General features: G+C 44.9%; 1 protein-coding gene across 1 annotated transcript; it reads right to left on the reverse strand.

The window, feature by feature from the left end:
* Window positions 1-2,028: 2,028 nt before the first annotated feature.
* On the reverse strand, window positions 2,029-10,635 carry PSMD6 (proteasome 26S subunit, non-ATPase 6). Its single transcript, XM_083426386.1, has 8 exons — window positions 10,347-10,635; window positions 7,399-7,604; window positions 6,602-6,747; window positions 5,128-5,347; window positions 4,917-5,025; window positions 4,004-4,172; window positions 2,912-2,989; window positions 2,029-2,343 (listed from the first exon to the last, which is right to left on the reverse strand). The coding sequence occupies exons 1-8, from the start codon at window positions 10,489-10,491 to the stop codon at window positions 2,247-2,249; spliced, it is 1,170 nt and encodes a 389-aa protein (XP_083282512.1). The 5' UTR covers window positions 10,492-10,635; the 3' UTR covers window positions 2,029-2,246.
* Between the last annotated feature and the right edge of the window lie 10,993 nt (window positions 10,636-21,628).

Here is a 21,628-nt window from a genome sequence, read left to right on the forward strand (position 1 = left end):
TGAGATGCACAATTATGTTTCTGCTTCATTACGAAGACCAGCAAAAATTAGTCGTAGTGGAAGGAAAAGACGGGCCATGTTAGCTTCTGCCTCCCAAGAAACCCAACCCATGTATGTCAGGTAGATGGCAGCAAAGCTGGCTTAGTGTTCATTTGCTACTGTTTTTGAGGCAAACTTTTTAAAGAACAGGAAGAAAGGGACACAGCTTTGATATGGACAGTGATTTGCCTACACTGCAAGTTCAGATTATGAGTCTCTCCAGTCTCCCTTACTTTGAGTGTGTCCAGTTTCTGTTCCTACATCAATCAGTGCTGAAACAGTGGGGTAAACAAGTATTTGGAATTCCCAGGGCCGTGGCATAAGGTGAGTGAATGCTACCGCCCCTCGCTGGGTTCACTAAACCAGATTATGGCATATCCCCTCAAAGTCCATCAAGGGAAGTGGTTGCCCAATTCATTTCTGCCATCTCACGTTTTAGAGGCAGTCAAGAGCAATTGGGAGCATCAACACATTTTCTGGTTTTCCATCAAGTAAGAGATCCCTTCTCCCACTGGCAATTGTTTTATACTAGGCACATCCAACTTGCAAGAGACTGCAATCTACTCACAGAATAAAAAAACTGGCAGTGATCTTCTTTGACGATCACTCGTAGCCGAGTAAGATTGTCTTCTCTAAACACAGTTTTAACAGTGGGTCCGTAAGTGACTGTGGAGGCCAATTCTGGATCCACATGCCCTTCCACAGTGGGGACATTGGTTTCTGGGCGGGAGTTGATCACGGTGTGGATCTGCCAAGCGTGCCTTCCTCTTAGCACGTTTCTCCCTTGCTTCTGGAGTTTGAGTGTCTTCAAAGCCCATGACACCTTTGATAAAGGCTCTAACTGGAGCACTCGCAGGCCAGTGTTTCCCAGTTGTCAGTGTTTATACTACATTTTTTTTAGATTTGCCATGAGACATTCCTTGGATGCCTCATGCTAGATGTACTGTTTAACTGAGTAGTTTCTCCACACCTCATGAAGGCTGTTAATGTACCTTCTAGAAGCCTGCTTTTCAATATTGTCTCTTATCTTCAGTGGCCTAATGATGCTCTAATTGCTTTCTGTTCCCCTGCTTGAGCAATCCAATATTTATGATCCCATTTCATCTCTCAATAGGTTGCTGCTGCAGCCCCCAACCCAACTCTCCCTATCCAAGCAGACACTAAAATCTCACACAGAAGCTTAGCATCACATAATTTTGAATGGCAGCAATTTATCTAAGCAGCACATTTACCTGTGTGTGGGGAGCTGGCCAGCTGTGCTGGATAGATTTATTGGTTTTGAACATTAGGTCAAAAGAGGGGGGGGGGGGTGTCAATTAACTTAATATATGCTCTCCCACAGTGAAGAGGCCACCAGTAACTCAGTCTTTTGGGACAAACCCTAGCACTAAGCTTTGACTTGCAAGTGAGCAACCCTCACCTGGTTCTTGGTCAGTCTCAGCCACACTCCAGGAGTATACTGTCTGCTACAAGAATGGCGAGGGGGGAGCTTTAAACCTCCCACCATGCTCCTGGTTCAGCTCAACTGGTCGTTGATCACCTGGGCAGCAGGAACATGAGTGGCCCCACTCTGGGCATCTCAAGCAGGATCCCAAATTAAGCCCACTCAAGGGACACAGGTGGCGCTGTGGGCTAAACCACAGAACCTAGGACTTGCCGATCAGAAGGTCGGCAGTTCGAATCCCCGCGACCGGGTGAGCTCCTGTTGCTCAGTCCCAGCTCCTGCCAACTAGCAGTTTGAAAGCATGTCAAAGTACAAGTAGATAAATAGGTACCGCTCCAGCGGGAAGGTAAACGGCGTTACCGTGTGCTGCTCTGGTTTGCCAGAAGCGGCTTAGTCATGCTGGCCACATGACCCGGAGCTGTACGCTGGCTCCCTTGGCCAGTAAAGCGAGATGAGCGCCGCAACCCCAGAGTCAGTCACGACTGGACCTAATGGTCAGGGGTCCCTTTACTTTTACCTTTAAGCCCACTCAAGGAACAGGACAATCAACTGTATTATACATTTAATAAATGAAATTGATCTGAAAACACAAACAGAACATTTATACAGTTTTGTTAACGTATGGAAGTAGCCTATAAAAAAAACCCCATAACTACACCATGGTTCCAATTTCCTCAGCAATAGCAGAAGTAATACCATACAACGATGACTTCCAAAATGCTTCAGTCTCAATTACGCATTCCCCCTTTTGCTTTTTCAAAAGTTACATATTGATTACTCTAGAAAGCTTCTGCACTCTGTTTAGCAGCAAGTCTCCTTTTTTAATGGTTTCTTGATACTGCCAGTTCTTGCTGTCAGGCCTAAAGAGACAGAGAGAGAGAGAGAATTTAGTCAGGTGGTTCTCTAGCAATGACTTATCAAACAGCTCCCAAAAACGGTTTAAGAGTTCCTCAAAATACTGAACAGGAAGCTCATTATGAGCAAAGCAGTAATGGCAGGCACAAGTTTCCTGAAAGGCAGCTTGTTCATCACTACTAATCCTTCCCTGGAACACACCGGTACAGGAAAGCATGGGTGAGTTTTCAGTAATATTTAGCTCAGCTGGGCAACAAGCCTGGCCAGTACTGCCCCACCCCATTTGCTGAGAGTGCATCCATGGCAGATGAGCTGATGACAGAAGGTAGAAAGTTTGGAAACACACTGTTCTATCTCTAATAAAGATATTGTTCCAGCGGAAAGAGTATTCTGAGTTGGGTGAGCAGAGCTTATCTCACCTGGCTTTGGGCAAGCTACTACCTCTCCATCTGTAAAACGTATGCAATACCTTTGGTTGGGCAGCAATTAAAAGGCTGCAAAGTCCTTAATGTTAAGCCTGATGTCACTACTAGTTTTTTTGCATTAGTGGGAGTGGTGTCCAACATGCTGTACCTGTTAGTTTCTACTATTTCGTTGACTTTGTCTATTTTGCAGTGTAGTCGCCCAGCAGCGATAAATCTTGACAATTCCCTGGAGAGAGAGAAAGAGAGGACACCACCATCTGTATCTGTTGCAAAGCACCTGAAATTTCATGGTGGAGGATGCAAGACTGGCATTTTTTGCTCCAGTTTGGGGCCTTGCCTCAGGGGTAGAAGGAAGGTTACCCTGCTAGCTTGATGCAAGCAATTGCTTCTTGAAAGATGTTGGAAAGTGCTTCTACCAGCATAATTATGCTCTGTTTACAGCTACCAAACTAAAGAACTGCAATTAGCAAACCACAATGGGCCTAGGACTGCTTAGTGGCTGCTGCAGTGCAACTCAGATGCTTCCGCTCTTGCAGCTTACACCTGTGTAACACATGGGCTAGCATTTCTAGTGCAGTATGCAATGGCATAATCAACTAAGATGCTGCAGCAGCATTCCTGTAATCTACAGAGCCTTCCTAGCAAGATTTTATAGCACATCAAGGATGCACAGCAGGCCCAGATTTGATAATCGCAGGGAGTGATGGTCCCAGCCCATAAAGGGCTTCAAATACAGCACCAGCATCTTCAACTGGGCTCAGAAGAAGCAAGTGTGTAGCTGCTGAGCATTAGCTGTACAAGCTCTTGCCTCCCTCCGTCAGCAGGAGGTGCACCAAACCACCCTGCACCAGCTGCAGCACAGCCATATTCACACACCCATCCAACATATCACGTATAGTTGATGTTGGGTTATAAAAGCATCAGGAAGACTTCCAGTCTTCCTGTTCCAAAACTGAAGGGTGGAGTCTGTACAGTGTGCAGCTGCCACAAGCACCCCCAAGGCTCCTCTGCTCAGATGATATGCGGAGGTTTGACTCTATGACCCTCGGGGTCCCTTCCAACTCTACAATTCTGTAGTTCTTGCCTTACCCAACCTCTGTAAATCTTGTAATCAATGGTTCTTCCTCACAGTTTTTTTAACAAAGGTACCATCAAATGACCTATCCCCTTATCTAGACGGGAATCACTATAAACTGTAGAAATGCATTTAAAATATAAAGAGAGATATAGATATACTTACTGATCTATGAACTCTACACAGACTCCAAAAGCATCTGCCATGTAACCTAATGTAAGCGACCTATAGGATTCTAGGAGCTGGCTGTAGGCATGGATTCTCATTTCCCGAACGTAATAGCGATAGTGGGGCGCAAACAGCCAATCTTTCTTCATCTCTTGCTCTACGGTGGCTGAAAGGGAAACATAAGAACACAAAATGAGGTCTGCGTCTCACAAACGTTTTGTTTCCCCCCGGAAAGTAGTTAAACAGCATGAACCACGTGCCACTGAATATTGTTGAACGTCTCAGTCTCCCATCAGCCCCAGACAGCATAGCCAATGGGCAGGGATGATGGAAGATGGAGTTCAACATCACCTGAAGGACATCACGCTGGCTACGCCTGATGCAAACTAGCGAGGGCAGATTGAGCCTATCTCGGGAGACCTGTGTATCTGCCAGCCCCTTAAGAAAGATTGAATACACCTAGCTTCTCTCATCCAGGAGACAATATGGGACGCATAGTCTATTTAAAGTTGAGTAGCGAGGACCAAATCTATTTGTGGCCATTTTACCTCTGCGCTCATGAAACACATTCCACCTTCCTTCTCATTTGTTCTGCCTGCTGAAGCAGTTACATCCTGAAGCAGCTTTGGATCAGCTTTACTTACCTCTTGGAAATCTCAGCTTAATTCTTGACCCTCCTTTAATTGAGGATGGGCCAAAAGGTTTGAGACTGCCAACCCTAGGAGATGGGGAGGGCAAGTCTTGGTGGGTACAGGGAAGTGGATGCGCGTTTTTTGTTTTTGTCTAATCCTAGGAGATGGGAGGGCCAAGTCTGGGTAGGCTGGCTGCACTTGTAACCCACAAGCTGTGTGCTGCCCACTTAACAGCCCAGTAAACCCCACAGAGCAAAAAAGCAGAAACACTTCCTTACCCAGCGACTGGAAGAAAACTGAATACCGACATTCATAGAGTGAAAAAAGATATTGCCGGACTTTGGGTAAACTGTGCAAAACCTCCAGAATCTCTGCCCCTTTGATAACCTAAAAGAGATCAGACAAAGCCAGCAAAAATCAGACATGAAAGGAATAAGGAACACAAAGCACACTCTGAAGGTTCTCTGTGGAAGTAGCTGCTTGGCATACCTTCTCTCTAAGGTCAGGCCTGTCTAAAGCAATCATGCTGACATAGACTGTGTATGTTACAAAGGTTTTGTAATCCATAAGTTCATAAGACGTAAATGTTGAAACTGTATCCAGGAAAAGCTCGGCTGCCTGCTTGAAGTCTCGAATGGCCACGCAGTAAAGACCCTGGTAGACCTTAAGCCGGTTCCGACGGTCCCAATCTCCTCCTTCCTCTATTAGGCTTTTAAAAGAAAACAGGTATGTGTGTTATTTCCCCAGCATCCTTAGCCATGCACAAGCATTTTCATCAACTTGCTTAACTAGCTTTATTACAGGAGTTCAAACAAAAGCTATGGGATGGTTTTGCTTTGAGACTACACTGCAACCTTTAACAAAGGGGTGTGCTGCAGGTTGCTTTCAGCTGCAGCTCTCATCAACTACTCTGATGTATGGCTTGATCTATGGCTCTTTTAGACAATGATCCTGTGGGATATAAATAAAGTAGTACCGTATTTTTCGCTCTATAGGATGCACTTTTCCCCCACCAAAATTTAAGGGGAAATGTGTGTGCATCCTATGGAGCAAATGCAGGCTCCTTGGCTTCATCGATAGCAACGCGAAGCCTCTGAAGCGCAGAGGGAGCGATCCGAAGAGAAGACGGATAGCCGCCTGAAGCCTTCAGAGCGCAGCGCAAGTTCCCGCTGCCCTCCACAGGCTTCAGGTTCCTTTCGCTGAAGCCGGGAGAGCAAGACTCTCCTGGCTTTAGCAGAGAGGGAGAGCTGCGCAGCGCCCCTTCAGCCAAGCAGGAGGAGAAATGGAAGGGGCTCCGTTTCTCCTGCCGCTTCGCTGAAGGGGCGCTGAGCAGAGAGGGGGAGATTTTTTTTTCTTCTTGTTCTCCCCCTCTAAAACAAGGTGCATCCTATGGTCCGGTGTGTCCTATAGAGCGAAAAATATGGTAATTCTGAATTAAGGATAACTAATTTTGTCTACTAACTTCTAAGACACTCGTAGCCCAATACTAGGCGTGGTTCCTTGGAACCCAAGTCCAACTAAGATAAATGAGGCTTACTCCCAGATAAGTGGGCCTATGGGCATTTCACTATGCATCCTATGTAAGATGATTGTGTTTGTCAGCACTGACTGAATAAAAGCTACTGGTACTTTTAATTTTCATAAAAGTGTATTCTTCTGGTATATTTAACACCTTTCAGGTTCCTAAAATGTTTTTCGCTTTGGTAAGTATTGTGTATTTCGATTTCCCCCAACATGCCGTTTAAAAAAATATGAAAATAGTATCTAATCCTTTTAAGGATCATCATGTTTCTGAAAATTCCGAATTTCATGCCACACTTCATCTAAAGTATACACTCCCTGCTACATAAAGAAGCCATTCCCTAGCAACCAGACTACATTTTCAGAACCTGTATTACTGTAAAGCGAGAGACTAATGCTTTGCACATCAAGGTAGCAGCAGCAGCAACAACAGAAATGGTACCTTTTTGCTTTTTCAGTGTTCCGGGTGATGAGGTCATTGTCCATATAAAACAGGCCAATTCGGAGGAGATAGAACACAATATCCAGCCGATGTCCTAGAGCCACAGTTTTGTCATATGTCTTCCGAAAGGCAGTCAGAGCAGCTTCCTGATAAGACAGCATTTGCTTAAGTTAGATGCCGCAGATTTGACGCTCTGGAGAACAGATCTGTAATTTGCTAACAGGTATCCCCTGCCCCCATGTACCACCCAAGGTTCTGCACTACGTTCCCCCACTGATTGAAGGAAAGCAGATATGTATGAGGAGCACAACCCTTTCAGCTAACAAATAACAGAGAAAAGGAGTGCATTGACATGTAACAATAAGCCACAGTTTCTGGCTAACCATGGTTTACCACAAATGAGCAACATATTCATGCAGCTTTCCGGGGAGAAGCAAAACCACAATCTGAGAACTAAAGGAAGCAGAAGTGGAGCTGTGCTCACTGACCCCACTCCCAATATTTCTCTGGCTATAACTTCAGGCCTTCTCACATTAAGGGGAATTCCATGCATGCAATTGAATGTGCTCAGAATCCTCCACACAGCTGAGAACTCTGATCACACAGGGTTCCTGATGACAGAGCACACAGAGATCCTCTTCAAATCACCCTGCTCAATGCACAAAAGTCAATGAGAATGGCAGGGCCAACGCATGCCCACTTACCCCTCCCTCCCACCCCATGTTCTGAGAATGTGTGGAGGCAAATGCCCAGAAAGCGCTTTACACACATTTTACTTTATGTAAAAAAATAAATACCTTGTCCCCGATTCGGCAGAGATATTCAGCTTTGGCCATCATGGCATCACGGATTTCACTTTCCCCCAAGTTCTTCTCTGCATCTTCCAGCTGCTCATCAAGGCGTTTCAACTCCTCCTCATTTGCCTTCTTCATCTTATTCAAGAGATCTGTATCTACCTGCCAATCAAGTGACTTGCAGAGGGATTCGTAATACGGGGCCATGTCTGTGGACGACAACACAACCATTTGAACAATTAGCCCTGCTGAAATCATATCTTAGAAGATCACAACAGCAAAAAGTTCAGAAGAAATTAACACTGCTTTGTCCCCTCACATAAGCAGAAAACCAGCATGAGGCAGTGATGAGAAGTGTTTGGTCTGAGACTGGAGAGGCCTAAATTCAAATCCTCAGGCAAAAAATGCAGCCTTGGACCAGCTCACACTCATTCTCAGCCCAACCTGCCTCGTGGCATTTTTGCGAGGATAAAACCAGGAAAATCATAGTGTATGCTTTTCAATAATGGCACACTCCTACACTGAAATCTTAAATGGTTCCCTGCAATCCACTATCTCTGGATCCATCCAAGAGTACCACATTGAGCTGATTAGGCCACTTCTTCATAACGTGTGCTTGATCATTATTACTGTTGTTTATTATTATTATTATTATTTCTACCCCACCCATCTGGCTGGGTTTCTCCAGCCAATGAAATATTAAAAACAGTACAGCATCAAACATTAAAAACTTCCCTAAACAGGGGCGCCTTCAGTTGTCCTTTAAAAGTCGGATAGTTATTTCCTTGACATCTGATGGGAGGGCATTTCACAGGGCGGGCGCCAGAACTGAGAAGGCCCTCTGCCTGGTTCCCTGTAACCTCACTTCACACAGCTAAGGAATCACCAGAAGGCCCTCGGCACTGGACCTCAGTGTGCAGGCTGAATGATGGGGATGGAGATGCTCCTTCAGGTATACTGGGCCGAGGCAGTTTAGGGCCTTAAAGGTAGCACCAACACTGTGAATTGTGCTCAGAAACGTACTGGGAGCCAATGTAGGTCTTTCAGGACCGCTGTTTTATGGTCTCGGCAGCCACTCCTAGTCACCAATCTAGCTGCCACATGCTGGATTAGTTGCAGTAGTCCAAGCGGGAGATAACCAGAGCATGCACCACTCTGGTGAGACAGTCTGCGTGCAGGTAGGGTCTCAGCCTGCGTACCAGATGGAGCTGGTAGACAGTTGCCCTGGACACAGAATTGGCCTGCGCCTCCATGGACAGCTGTGAGTCCCAAATGACTCCCAGGCTGTGTACCTGCTCCTTCAGGGGAACAGTTGCCCCATTCAGGACCAGAGAGTCCCCCACACCTGTCTGCCCCGTCCCCCCAAAACAGTACTTCTGTCTTTTCAGGATTCAACCTCAATCTGTTAGCCATCATCCCTCCTCCAACCGCCTCCAGGCACTTACACAGGACCTTCACTGGTTCTGATTTGAAAGAGGTAGAGCTGGGTATCATCAGCATACTGATGAACACCCAGCCCAAACCCCCAATCTCTCCCAGAAGCTTCATATAGATATTAAAAAGCATGGGGGAGAGGACGGAACCCTGAGGGACCCCACAAGTGAGAGCCCAGGGGTCTGAACACTCATCCGCCAACACCACTTTCTGGACACGGCCCAGGAGAAAGGAGCAGAACCACTGTATAACAGTGCCCCCAGCTCCTCTAGACGGTCCAGAAGGTCATGATCGGTGGTATCAAAAGCCGCTGAGAGATCCAGCAGAACTAGGTAAAGGCACATGCCAAAAATTTTATTCATTTTGAATCCAGATTTGAAAGAAAATCCATACAATTGCAACAACTGCCTATTTGCCTGACCTAGTGCAGCAGTGGGGAGATTTCAGCCTTGCAGAATCTCTTGTTTGTTTATTTTTTTTACAAGAACCCCCAAATTAACCAGAGAGAGATTCTAAAGACATACATTATCAAAGTCTACTGATCCCAAGATTTGATTTGAGCACCAGAGCACCTCCAGGATATTGGAGAGCATGTCATTCTGCTGTTGCCATTGTTCAACAAATGGGAGTCAGAAACCTTTACAGGTGTACTGCACATCACCCAGAGATCTACTAGCAGTGCCCACCCTTTCCTAAAGGAGCTGCTATCTTCCAAACACAAGATCTCTAAAATGATGTGTTCTTACACAATGGAGGTCATAGTGGAACCTAAATGCTACTGGAATATTTTATTCACAGTCCCCAGTACGGCTAAAGATTGTGAAACACTCCCTGAAGATGTACATACTATAAATGACAACAACAAGTGATTTTCAGTTATACACATTTCAATAGTTTTACAGCCATTTTAACATTTCAGAACCCTGCTTCCTTCCTACTTTTTCTGTGGTTCCTTAAATTTATATTTATCATTTGCTGCATATTCTAAATCAACTTACTATTTCATTCATCTACTTTATTTATTGACTCTTGTGAAACTGCAGGTTATTACAATGATCCTGCCAACATCCTTATCTGCTTACAATTTATCCAACAAACCATTTCCATTCTTTTATTTTTTTAAAAAGCTTCTTGTCTCGATTTCTTATTTTCCCAGTAAGTTCCGCTCGCCATTTCTGCATAGTCAGTGAGCTTTTGTATCTAATCTTTCTTTTGTCGGCGCTCCTCCTTTCCTTTCCATTCTTGGGGCAAATGGCATTCTTGCCGCGGTAGTTATATACATGAATAAATTCCTATACCGTTTAGGGAATTTCTACCCCAATCATTCCCAGGACGACAATTAAAGTTGAATGGCTTTTAAAATGTTGTTCCCCACCCCCACCCCCGCATGTCTTTAAGCTGCCCTTTTTCCCCCTGATCTGTGAGCCGCCTTGAGCCCCCGTCAAGGAAAAGGCGTGGTAGGAGACCCCTGACCCCTCAGAGCAAGAGCCCAGGCGAGGCGACCTCCCCTCACTCACCGTGTTCGCGGATGGCGGCCATGAGCTCCTGGCGCACGGCCGGGTCGGGGCGCTTGGGCTGGAGGCTGAGGAGGAAGCGCAGCTGGGCGATGCGGAGGTCGGGGTTCTTGGGGAGGCCCTCCTCCTCCAGGTTCTCCAGAGGCATCTCGGCGGCGGGCGGAGAGGGGCAGGTGGACCCGGCAGCTGGGCGAGGACACGAGCTCGGTCGGCCGGCGGGCGAGCGAGAGAGGGAGGCAGCGGCGGAGTGACTCAGCCCGTCACCCGGAACCGGAAGCAGCCGGCCGGGGAAGCATCTTCTTCCGGCGCCGAAGGAGCACTTCCGGGCCCCGCCTTCGCGACGCGGAGCCGGCCATGTGCGGGGCGAGAGGGGCGGCTGCCGTCTGGCCAAAGGAGTCCGTCACGCCCCTGCAGGCTCCTCCTGTGGGCGTCCCGGTTTACTTTGAAATCCCAGCTTTCTTCCCCTCGAATGAGCGGGCAAGCTCATTTCTGTTTATTTTTAAATTTTATTTATCTTATTTGAAATCCCAACTTCCCCCCTCCCAATCAGTCAAGCTCATTTCTATTTCTATTTATTTTACTTATCTTATTTGAAATCCCAACTTTTCACCGTTCACGAGCGGGCAAGCTCATTTCTGTTAATTTCCATTTTACTTTTTTAAATCTTATTTGACACCTTAACTTTCCCCGCCCCTCAGTGAGTGGCTTATTTTTTATTTATTTTGAAATCTGACCGATTTTCCGCCGCCCCCATCTCCATGAGAGGGCAGGCTGCTGCTTCTTCTTATTATTATTTTTAAAATCCCACATTTTCTCCCTCCTAACGAGCGGCCAGGCTATCTATCTGTCTAGTTATTTATATTAAATTTCTGTATCGCCCTTCATCTAAGGATCTCAGGGCGGTTTTTACAATATAAAAACACAAAAATACATAACACGGCAAGAAAGACACTGTTTAAAAAGCCAGATTGATTATTTTAATTTTAAATCCTACTTCCATCCCAGGTTCAGCATGTGGTTATCTCCATCCCATTTGATCCTCTCAACAACTTCAAATTTGCTGGTCATTTCTGTTTCACTGCATTGTAATCTTATATGAAGCCACCAGATGGTGCTGTTTCAGAGCTCATAGGTGCGGCTGAATTCAGGATTTAGGGACTTGCTCCGGAGAAACCGGAAATCACTGACAAATGTGATTAAAAAGGTCGCAGGGAGACCATGCCCATGTTTAATCTATTTTCTTACGGAACCGAAGGACTCTGTTGCTTACCTTGTTTGTTTTCAAGCTTGCTTTGCTACAGGCTTATTATTTGCAGTCACAGCTTGCTACCTAATTTCTGCCGGCAAGAATCTCACATTAAATAATAGGTGTCAGATTCATTCATGTTCATATATAATTAAAACCATATGAGACAAATACATTGTCTGGAATTGCTTTTAAATTACCATCGTTATAAATGAGCTTTATACAGAGTCAGACCCACTGGTCTGTCTAGCTCACTACTGGCAGTGACTAGCAATGATTTCCCAGGGTTTCAGAGGGGAAATCTCTCACAGTCCTACCTGGAAATGTCAGGGATTGAACCTGGAACCTTCTGGAGGGAAAGTAGAGGGTTCTACCACAGAACTACAGCCCTTTCCCTTTACTGTCCTGCTCATAAACACATAGGCCACATTAAAGCACTATGATACTACTACAGCTATGGCTTCCCCCAAGGAATTCTGGGAGCTGTAGTTTGTTAAGGGTGCTGGGAATGTTAAGAGACCCCTGTTGCCCTCACAGAGCATATAATTCTCATAATGCTTTAACACTCACAGGAAACGGAGAACATCCCCATTTGAAGACCCGTGTGAGTGCATGTTACTGGGTAAATCTGCCAAGATGTGCTATTACCACGGTCTCAAGATCAAAATTCACAAGACTCCTAGAATGTGTGCACATGAAAGAAGTTCAGGAAACGAGCCAGCAGCTTAGTCAGTAGGAAAGGCTCCCTGATGGCTTTACCAAGTTTGTTTGGGGGTGGGACAGCTGAAGGCCAATGGACTCCTCCTCCTTCTCCCCCTTGTCACTCTGGTGGTGGAAGGAGAATGACTGAATAAGCCTGGAACTGACTTAAGAATTAAATGAGCCAATGGTCTGATTCACTACAAGGCAGCTTCGTACGGCTATGCACTTTTCTTGGTTCTTCTTGGACTGACGGCGAAGGGGGGAAAGTGGTCTAGGCAATTCACATGTTCAAAATCCAATTTGGCAGGCAGTGGAACGGTGTCAGCAGGTCCACATCATTCCCTGCCTTGTTACCATGTATTCATCTCCTCTAAGGTTCCCTCTGCATTCTGTTCTGCCACTTCATTAGTGCACAGCTCACAGTAATTTTCCGACCGCATTTCATTTCACTCCCTCTCCCTAATTGGTACCGGAAAATGTTTGCAGGAGTTGCTTATTAAATGTATCTTCATTACTGAGCTTGCTCTCCATAATCTACTTTTCCTGTTTGGCGGCGAACGCTGGCTATCTGAAGATCGCTCAGAGAACAACCGCAAGCTATCAAAGGAGGAAGGTTAATACGCTGCTCCAAGCTGACCTGCAGTTGATGGAGAGCCTAAAGATATGCATCAGTACGGAACATTACAGGACAACATTTCGTCACTTTTGTATTGGAGATGCAATCCAGCTGCACAGTTGTGGGGAGGTAGAGAGAAGGAGAGAAACCACACACAAAGTATTTCCAGGAGTGAGGCATGAACTGTACCAACTCAGACTCAAAAGTTCAGACTTTTATCCATCTGAGAGCGACAACCAAAGGTGCGTCCGGGATGTTGCTATTTTGGAGTTGGACTCAGTCGCATACCGGCAAATGCTGGTTGCACAGGTCCATTGATGAAGAGTTCTTGCACGACAAACTTTCCCAAAAGATCAGGCTTCTTGAGATAAAGGGATGGGGAAATGCTCTAGAAAAGTGTGGGATAGTACTTGCTTTGACGCAACGCCATCTAACCTCATGAAGAAAGCCAGAATGAATTCTCATTAAATAGGCAACATTGTCTAATTTCTCCCTGCAAACAAATCCGGATGAATGTTCAGTAAATAGATCATCTGGAAGCGCTCCAAGGCGCACATGGAAGCCCTTCGTGTATCCAGAGAAATTCACCAGAATTTGATCCCACCAGGTTTTATTATACAGCCTTACCTTGGTTCTCAAACGGAATCCATTCCAGAAGTCCTCTTGACCAAGGCGTGGCTTCCGATTGGCTGCAGGAGCTTCCTGCACTCAATCAGAAGCCATGTTGGACATTCGGGTTCCAAAGAATGTTCGCAAACTGGAACACTCACTTCCTGGTTTGTAGTGTTTGGGAGCCAAAACATTCGAGTCACAAGGCGTTCGGAATCCAAGGTACGACTGTATTTCATTTATTGTGCTCCAATAGGTGGCTAATAAAAAAAATACTTTAAAAAATGTTGAGAACAGTCACAAGAGCAAACCAAAGGCCTTGAAGAAAGGGTTGATGAAAACAATCACAGTAACTCTTTCTCTTACGCAGTCACATATGAAAATATATAAGAAGAATAGACTTGATGTCATGACAAAAAGTTGTCATGCCTCCTTTTCACTGGAAGTCTTGCTCCTGTTGTACAAGCGTTATATTGCCTGATATAAATGATGTGTCATTAAATATAAATTTTATATTTTAATTTCATATTGTTATATTTTTGAAAAGGTTTATATTAGGTTATCGGGTGACTTACGTATGTGACCATCTTGTTTGCCTCTGGTTCTGCAGAACAAAGTAGCTGAGTGAGAATATAGGGGCTTGGGATTAGTCTTAGAGTTTTTACAAAAACCAAGTAATGTGTAAATGTTGCTTGAAAACAAACAAACAAATAAACAGCAGCACAAAATCTAATCCAATATGGATTCCAGCTGGGATAAATATTTTAGAAGGTTTGCCTGGACTGCTACACTACAACATATTTGTCCTACTGATGAATCCAGCAGCACTAGCATTGCTGTATATTTTGGAAAGTTGTTTCCCTTGTACTGTATGTCTCTTTTAAGATATTGTAACCATATTTTGCATGGAGGTTCCTGAGATCAAAGATCAGGTTTTCCTCTGTGTTTGGGATACAATTAGATTCTATTCAGAAGTGCATTGACTGTAACCACTAATTTCAAAACCACCCTGGGGTTTTTTTCGGTTTCTTTGAATTCCTAAAGCAGTGCTGGGAATGAAGCTGCTGCCAAAACTGTAAAGCAGATTTATGTTGTTTTATCTCTAAATACTCGCAAGATGGCAGTGTTTCAGAGCAATCGTCCAGCACAGTTACAATATGTTCTGCTGCCTCTTTTTCCTCTGGGCGTCCTAAGGTGAAATGGTGCCATCGCTACTAATGTGTTGTTAACTGTAACACCCTGTTTCTCCCAAAATATTGCTAAGCAGCATGACTTGAATTGTGCAAGCAATTGAAGGCATAATTGAGAAAGGTCTTGCATTTGAATTCCTAGAGCAGTGCTCCTGAGGACTGCGATCTCACCGCCCAGCCATTAATTCTCTGAGGTTTATTTTCCCTCAAAAATAGTGGCCTCTGCTACCAGTGCTACGGTTTTTGCACATCCAATCCTTATGCCAGAAACATTTGCATGTCCACCTGACATCTTTTAAAAATGAGTTTCTTCATAGGTCTCTCCTTTGTTGCATGTGCAACAATGAAGAATAAATAAGACACCTATGCAAAATTCAAACAATCACATTCTTGTTTTCTCCTTTGCATCAACATTTTCCTTTTTGCTGGCAACCCCACGACAGTTGACAGGAGGAACCATAACTCAGTAGTAGAGCATCTAGGTCCCAGATTCAATCCCCAGCATTCTTGTCTGTTTTGGCATCATTTGGCTCAAACAATTGAATACTGACATTCCTGGATCTACAGAAGCCATCCTGGTTTGATTTGAGGGTACTGTTGTTGGAGGGTATCCCTACTTTCATCAGAGGGTATGTGTTTTTACGACTCCTGAGCCAAGGAGAAAAGTAACTATATGACCTCTGAAGTATACAGACATCTGAAGACATCCCTGTATAAGGAAGTTTTTTAATGTTTAACATTTTACTATGTTTTTATATATTTGGAAGCCATCTAGAGTGGCTGGGGCAACCCAGTCAGATGGTCAGGGTATAAATAATAAAAGTTGTCATTATTATTATTACAGTGGTACCTCGGGTTAAGTACTTAATTCGTTCCAGAGGTCCGTTCTTAACCTGAAACTGTTCTTAACCTGAAGCACCACTTTAGCTAATGGGGCCTCCTGCTGCTGCCGCACCGCCGGAGCACGATTTCTGTTCCCATCCTGAAGCAAAGTTCTTAACCCAAGGTACTATTTCTGGGTTGGCAGAGTCTGTAACCTGAAGCATATGTAACCTGAAGCGTATGTAACCCGAGGTAACACTGTATTATGGAATAAGATGTCCCTATATTCAGTTCAAAAGCACCCTTGGGGGCAAGTAGATAAATAGGGACCGCTTACTAGCGGGAAGGTAAACGGCGTTTCCGTGTGCGGCTCTGGCTCGCCAGAGCAGCGATGTCACGCTGGCCACGTGACCCGGAAGTGTCTCCGGACAGCGCTGGCCCCCGGCCTCTTCAGTGGGATAGGCGCACAACCCTAGAGTCTGTCAAGACTGGCCCGTACGGGAAGGGGTACCTTTACCTTTTTTTTATATTCATCGGAGAAATGTTGGTGGTGATCATTAGAATGGCTCTCACTCACTTCGGCCTGTAGGGTGACCAGAAACTGTGAGGCTCTTCTGCCCAACCTAAATGTGAAGCACGATTGAAAAAAGGCAATTTGGGCTATTTGATTTTGACCAGGTAGAGAAAAGTGATTCTGTGTTTATTACTAAATGTGCAACGCAGTCTTCAAAGGTCTCTTATCCCGCAGGAAACTGGTGCTGCTGCAAAGCTGCTCTGCAGCTTCCTACCGCTCACAGAATGGGGGAATTCAAAGCAACTGGCATTTGAAGCCCATTTCCCCCCATTACTCTTTTATTCTTTCGGTGCTTTTAAAAGCCTTGACTAGAGGAATACTGATACATCCTTGTGTTACATTGCATCTAATAAACATATATCTCCGCATCTTTTTGCAAACCCAGAGGGTGTATTACATGCTGTGTTTCTCTGAGAAAGGTTTCTAGAAGATTATGGACTGTTTAAATAACTAATTATTGTTGACATTTTACAATCCGCGGAAGTCTTCACATCCAAAAATAATACTCTTTAATTGTCATAAACTTAGCTATGCTGAGCAAAATGCTCCGTTGGCGTTGTGACTCTATTGACTTTGGTGAAGTTAAGCCAGAGGAAAGTTTAACAACATTCTCTTAAGTACACGAGCACATTAAATCTAATAATGCTCAGGAGGGGGAAAGTCTTTCCTTTATGACAGTTTACTTTAACGGGGCGGTTGGGGGATACCATAAGGAACCTGTCTAGTAATGTGAGTAGAATTCATTTTTTCTGAGACATCCCCTTCACATTAATTAAATTAAGCCAAAGTTTGTGTGTGTGTGCACCCACATGTTTCATCTTTGCTCATTGGGTTTTCTTTTTAACTGTGTGCACTATGTAGCTCACTTGGTTAGAGCATGGTGCTGATAAAAACCAAGGTTGCTGGTTTGATCCCTGTATGGGACAGCTGAAAATTCCTGCATTGCAGGCATTAGACGAGATGATCCTCAGTGTCCCTTCAAATTCTACAATTCAATAATGATTTTTAGGGAATTTCAGTTCAGCAGACCTCTGTCACTCAACTGGCCTGCTACCATTGCTTCAGATAGTTGGCAGAGGCATGCCAATCTGCACAGCTGCTCAGTCTCAGCAAAATATTCTTGACCATATCCATGACTGTTTGTCGGCATCAGCAAGACAGTACGGCCACAATTTCACACAGGAGAAACAAAGAGATGTTCTGACTACAGCAGAATGGGCAAGACACTTCATCTATTTGAAACCAGCTGTTCAGGTGAGTGATCAGCTGCAATGAAATCTTTAAAAAACACCTGTGTTTTAAACATACTTCCCAGCTTCCAGACTTTTCAAGGGGAAAATAATACAAATAAATAATAGTCACAAATAGTTCATTGTAGCCAGCTTTGTACATAGAGCTAAGCCATGCTTTTGTTTAACAAACCACAAGCTGTTCCACAGAAGATTAAAAAAAAACCAAAAAAAAACCCCATGGTTTGTTTCTCCAGTGTTTGGTTTGTGTTCTAGCTCCTCTTGCCTCATGCCTTCGTAACATGCTGAGTGTCTGGGGTTCGAAGGCAGGCAAAGGGTTTTGGAAAGGAGTTCGTCCAAGAAGCACGAACTTGCATAACCATTGGGGCACGGTTGAGCCTGAAGGAAACTAGGATGTCCCACCACACCTCGCTGTCGCGAATTCCTTGCGGCGCTTTAGCAGAATGCTCAGAGTCCCAGGTTCTTTTGTGCAGTATTATTTATTGTGAGCAAAATATATATACAAATATCTACAGAAGCAGTTCGTATAATCAGACAGAGTACCTGGCTGCACCTTGAGGCAAAAGAAGACTCCACACTCATCTACACCACACCCACTATTGGACAGGCTTCCCTTTTAAACAGATGACAGCCAATCAACTGTCAGCACATTACTGCTGAGTCATTCTGACCCAGCACCTTCAGAAAAAGTATTGCATCAGCCTGTTGCATCTGTTGGGATACTGCCAGGGAGACAAAGTCCATCATGACTCCACGTTGTCTCCGGACGTCCATCGATCTCCCGTAGACACGCAGTATCAGCAATTAGCGACACGAGCTCCATAAATAGCTTGCCACATTCCAGAGCCGATGCACGCTCTATCAGCAGATAATGCACACAGCGAAAGATGCACTCAGGATAGCATATTTACAACTTTATTCAGCGTTGGTCAGAACAAAGAGAAAACATGACTGCCTGCTTCAGTGTCTCCAGCACAGAGAGAGAAACGAAAGCAAAGACACAACAGAAACATCCTGTGAAACAGGAAATATGCAGGCTGTGACACAAACATCCTGCTCCCTTTTAAGGTGGAACGGAAATATCCTAACAGCATCAACTAGCATACTGAAGCCTGCAGACTTATTTACACAGCATCCTGTGAATCCCAACACTCTCACCTGTTTGGGGTCTTAGACTGGGAGAGCTGCATCAGCAAAACAGAGAACGTTGGCACAGAGTTGTGCCAGCAGAACTCACTTCTCCCAGCGCGCCTGTGTTTCAGCCCCTTAGCTGTCATAGCCTGAACCTAGGACTGAGCTCTAGCAGAAGAGCTGCAATGAGGTACAAGGATCCTACAGTTTGAGAGGCGTCAGAAGCACGTGCTTTAAGTGTATGGTGTGGATGTGACCTGAGAGCGGCAGAGGTACTGTCAAGTGCCATCCTATTTGTCTGGAGTGCACGTCTTTGGTCTTGCAACCTTATTGCTTCTTCGCTTTGTTTTCACACTTCCAGCTGAATGCTTGAGTAGCTGTGTCTTTGTTTTTAGAGTGATTTTTGTGACTCTTGGCTGTGGGGTTTTTTCTTTTTTCAAGCTATCTGTTTCTTTCTGCCGAAACCCTTTTGCTGATGGCTGATTATAGCCACATCAGAGGCATCCACAGGTTAGTTAATTTCCCATTGCTTTAGTATATAATTAACGAGAACAGCTTTGCTGCGCTCACTTATAATTGCATGCTCTTCATCTCTTCCACATCATTCCGAAGGTCTTCCGAAGCACCACTGATTGCCCTTGTCTTTCACAAGTCCAAAGCAGAGTGGTTCCCCCCCCCCTCGCGTGATTGCACAAATTACATCCTTTTCTTTGCCATCACTCTGCTACATTCTGGGTATTGATTGCACTACAAGATGCTCTTTTTTAAAAAAAACAACAACGCAAAAAACACAATGTTGTTGGGGGAGGTGAAGAGCAGCCAAGGACTGAGACTATTGCACAAGTTGGCAATAGAAGCAGTGTTGTTGGTTTGGCTGGGGAGCTCATTTACACAATTAGAGACTTTATTGAGTTTGATCATTGTTTTCCTGAATCGGCAGCCCCAGTTTGTCTCTGTTTACATAAGCTAGTCATTCCCATCCACTTCATGGCAATGCCTGGTTGGCATGTGGATGCCTGGTTGGGGTGTCTATGCCAGTTGCTGGAGAACAGTAGCAGGAAAGTGCTACTGCACTCTCATCCTGCTTGAGGGGTTAGTTCCCATCAGTTTGGCCACTGTGGGTGCCAAATATTATTAGCACAACATTGGAAAGAAGAAGGTGTCCCAGCTAAAGAAGATTGGCAGGTGAAGTTAATGGAATATGCTGAAATGGCAAAATTGACTAAGAGGAAGAGATGACAATGAATTTAAAGAAGATTAGAAGGACTTTATTGCATACATACAGAAGCAATGTACACAGGTTAACACATTAGCAGGATTTTGAAAAGACATAATGACTGGACAATAAGTAATTTTAATGGTTTTATCATTTAAAATGGACATGCGGTATGATGACAAACAGTAGAACCAGGGAAGGGAGTAGGAAGTCAACTCTACTTTTTATGTTTGAATATGTATTGTTGCTTTTATTTTTTGTTTTTGGAAAATTAATAAAATAATATTAAGAGAGAGAGAGAGAGAGTTATGCATGCACTTCAGATGAATACATCTGCATGTGGCACCAGCACCTATAAGCCCATGTGAGAAGCAGCTCCTATAATAATGGCCCACAAAGTGTTCTTAAGGTGGAGGTGGGGAGAAGGACTGAAGGCGATTGGGTCGCAGGGAATGTTACCTGCTTTCCAGGTGCGTTTTTAGTTTTGAGCGTTTCATTGGCAAATGAACTATTGCATTCAATATTGTTGGAATGAGTTCCCCTGCCTTTCTCCTTTTTCAAACCCAATTTCTTTCTCCCTCACTCTCTTCACACCTTGACTCAGCTCGATCTGTCCTTCTACGGGTAAGGGTTCTTCCCTAGGCACAGCCAACGAGGCCTTGTGGTCAGCGGCTGGCATCTTTCTCTCTCCTTTGTTGATCTGCCTTGGCAGATCAGAAGGCATCAGTTTCCATTCCCCCTTGTATTCATTGCCTGCACCATTCCTCTGTAGTTCCTTTTCCTATTTGTCATTTTTCATATTCGTATTTTTCTGCTATTTGTCTCACTGTCCACTGTGGTGACATTACATAGCTTATTAAATTCACATAACCAATTATGTGTCATTCCACCCCTAAGGAAACACAGTACAGCAGCAGCAGCAGCAGCAGCAGCAGCAGCAGCAGCAGCAGCAGCAGCAGCAAATACCAATTGTATTCACTGGACTGGTTTCCATTCTGGACATGGAACCCATAAGCAAACCGGCAATTTCCACTCCCGTTTCTGTCTTCAGCTGAATTCCCCAACATCCCTAAACCACCAGTCAGCATGGAAGGAGATTCAGCCCTCACTGGCCAATCTGGTGGGTGGGGATCTGTAGGTCCCCGTGCTGCCACCACCCTGCCCGCACTTCCAGGGTCCATACCATCAGCCAATCATGGAAATCAGTCTGAAAGTCAAAGGATGGTTTTCTCCAACTATCATAGATTGATAGTGGCTGGTATATGAGACCCAGTGTGGTGTAGTGGTGAAGAGCAGTGGACTCCTAATCTGGTGAACCGGGTTCGCTTCCCCGCTCCTCCACATGCAGCTGCTGGGTGACCTTGGGCCAGTCACACTTCTCTGAAGTCTCTCAGCCCCACTCACCTCACAGAGTGTTTGTTGTGGGGGAGGAAGGGAAAAGAAGATTTTGAGACGCCTTAGGGTAGTGATAAAGCAGGATATCAAATCCAAACTCTTCTTCCAAACACTGTTTTCATTCCTTCTTGGCTGGCCTTCACAAGCACCTTCCTCCCTTCTCTTTTTATCTATCGGCTTAGTGCTGATTTTGACCCTGGAGTAACTGCTTTTGCAGGGCACTGCTTGGGTTTTTTGTCTTTGCTGGGCAGAGGGAATAAAGGACAAGCATCATTTCCTCCCATCTTTTCTAGTTACCTGTGATCAGGTTCCCTTCCAAAGCCAAGGCCTCTCTGGAGGATTCTGTTGTTCTTGTTCTCTCTTTCTACAAAGAGCGCATTCAACTCCTCCTCACCTCATGCCAGGAAGACGTGCGCCTCTGCAGAGAAGTGCTACATGAATTCTATTTAGGTCTGGTCTTTTATCACATTATCCAAATGCGTATGCTAATCTCCGGAGAACAGCTGCAGCATACAATACTGTGATAACAGCTAT

This window comes from Podarcis tiliguerta (genome assembly GCF_965153285.1).
Source record: "Podarcis tiliguerta genome assembly, chromosome: 2".
Lineage (NCBI taxonomy): Eukaryota > Metazoa > Chordata > Lepidosauria > Squamata > Lacertidae > Podarcis > Podarcis tiliguerta.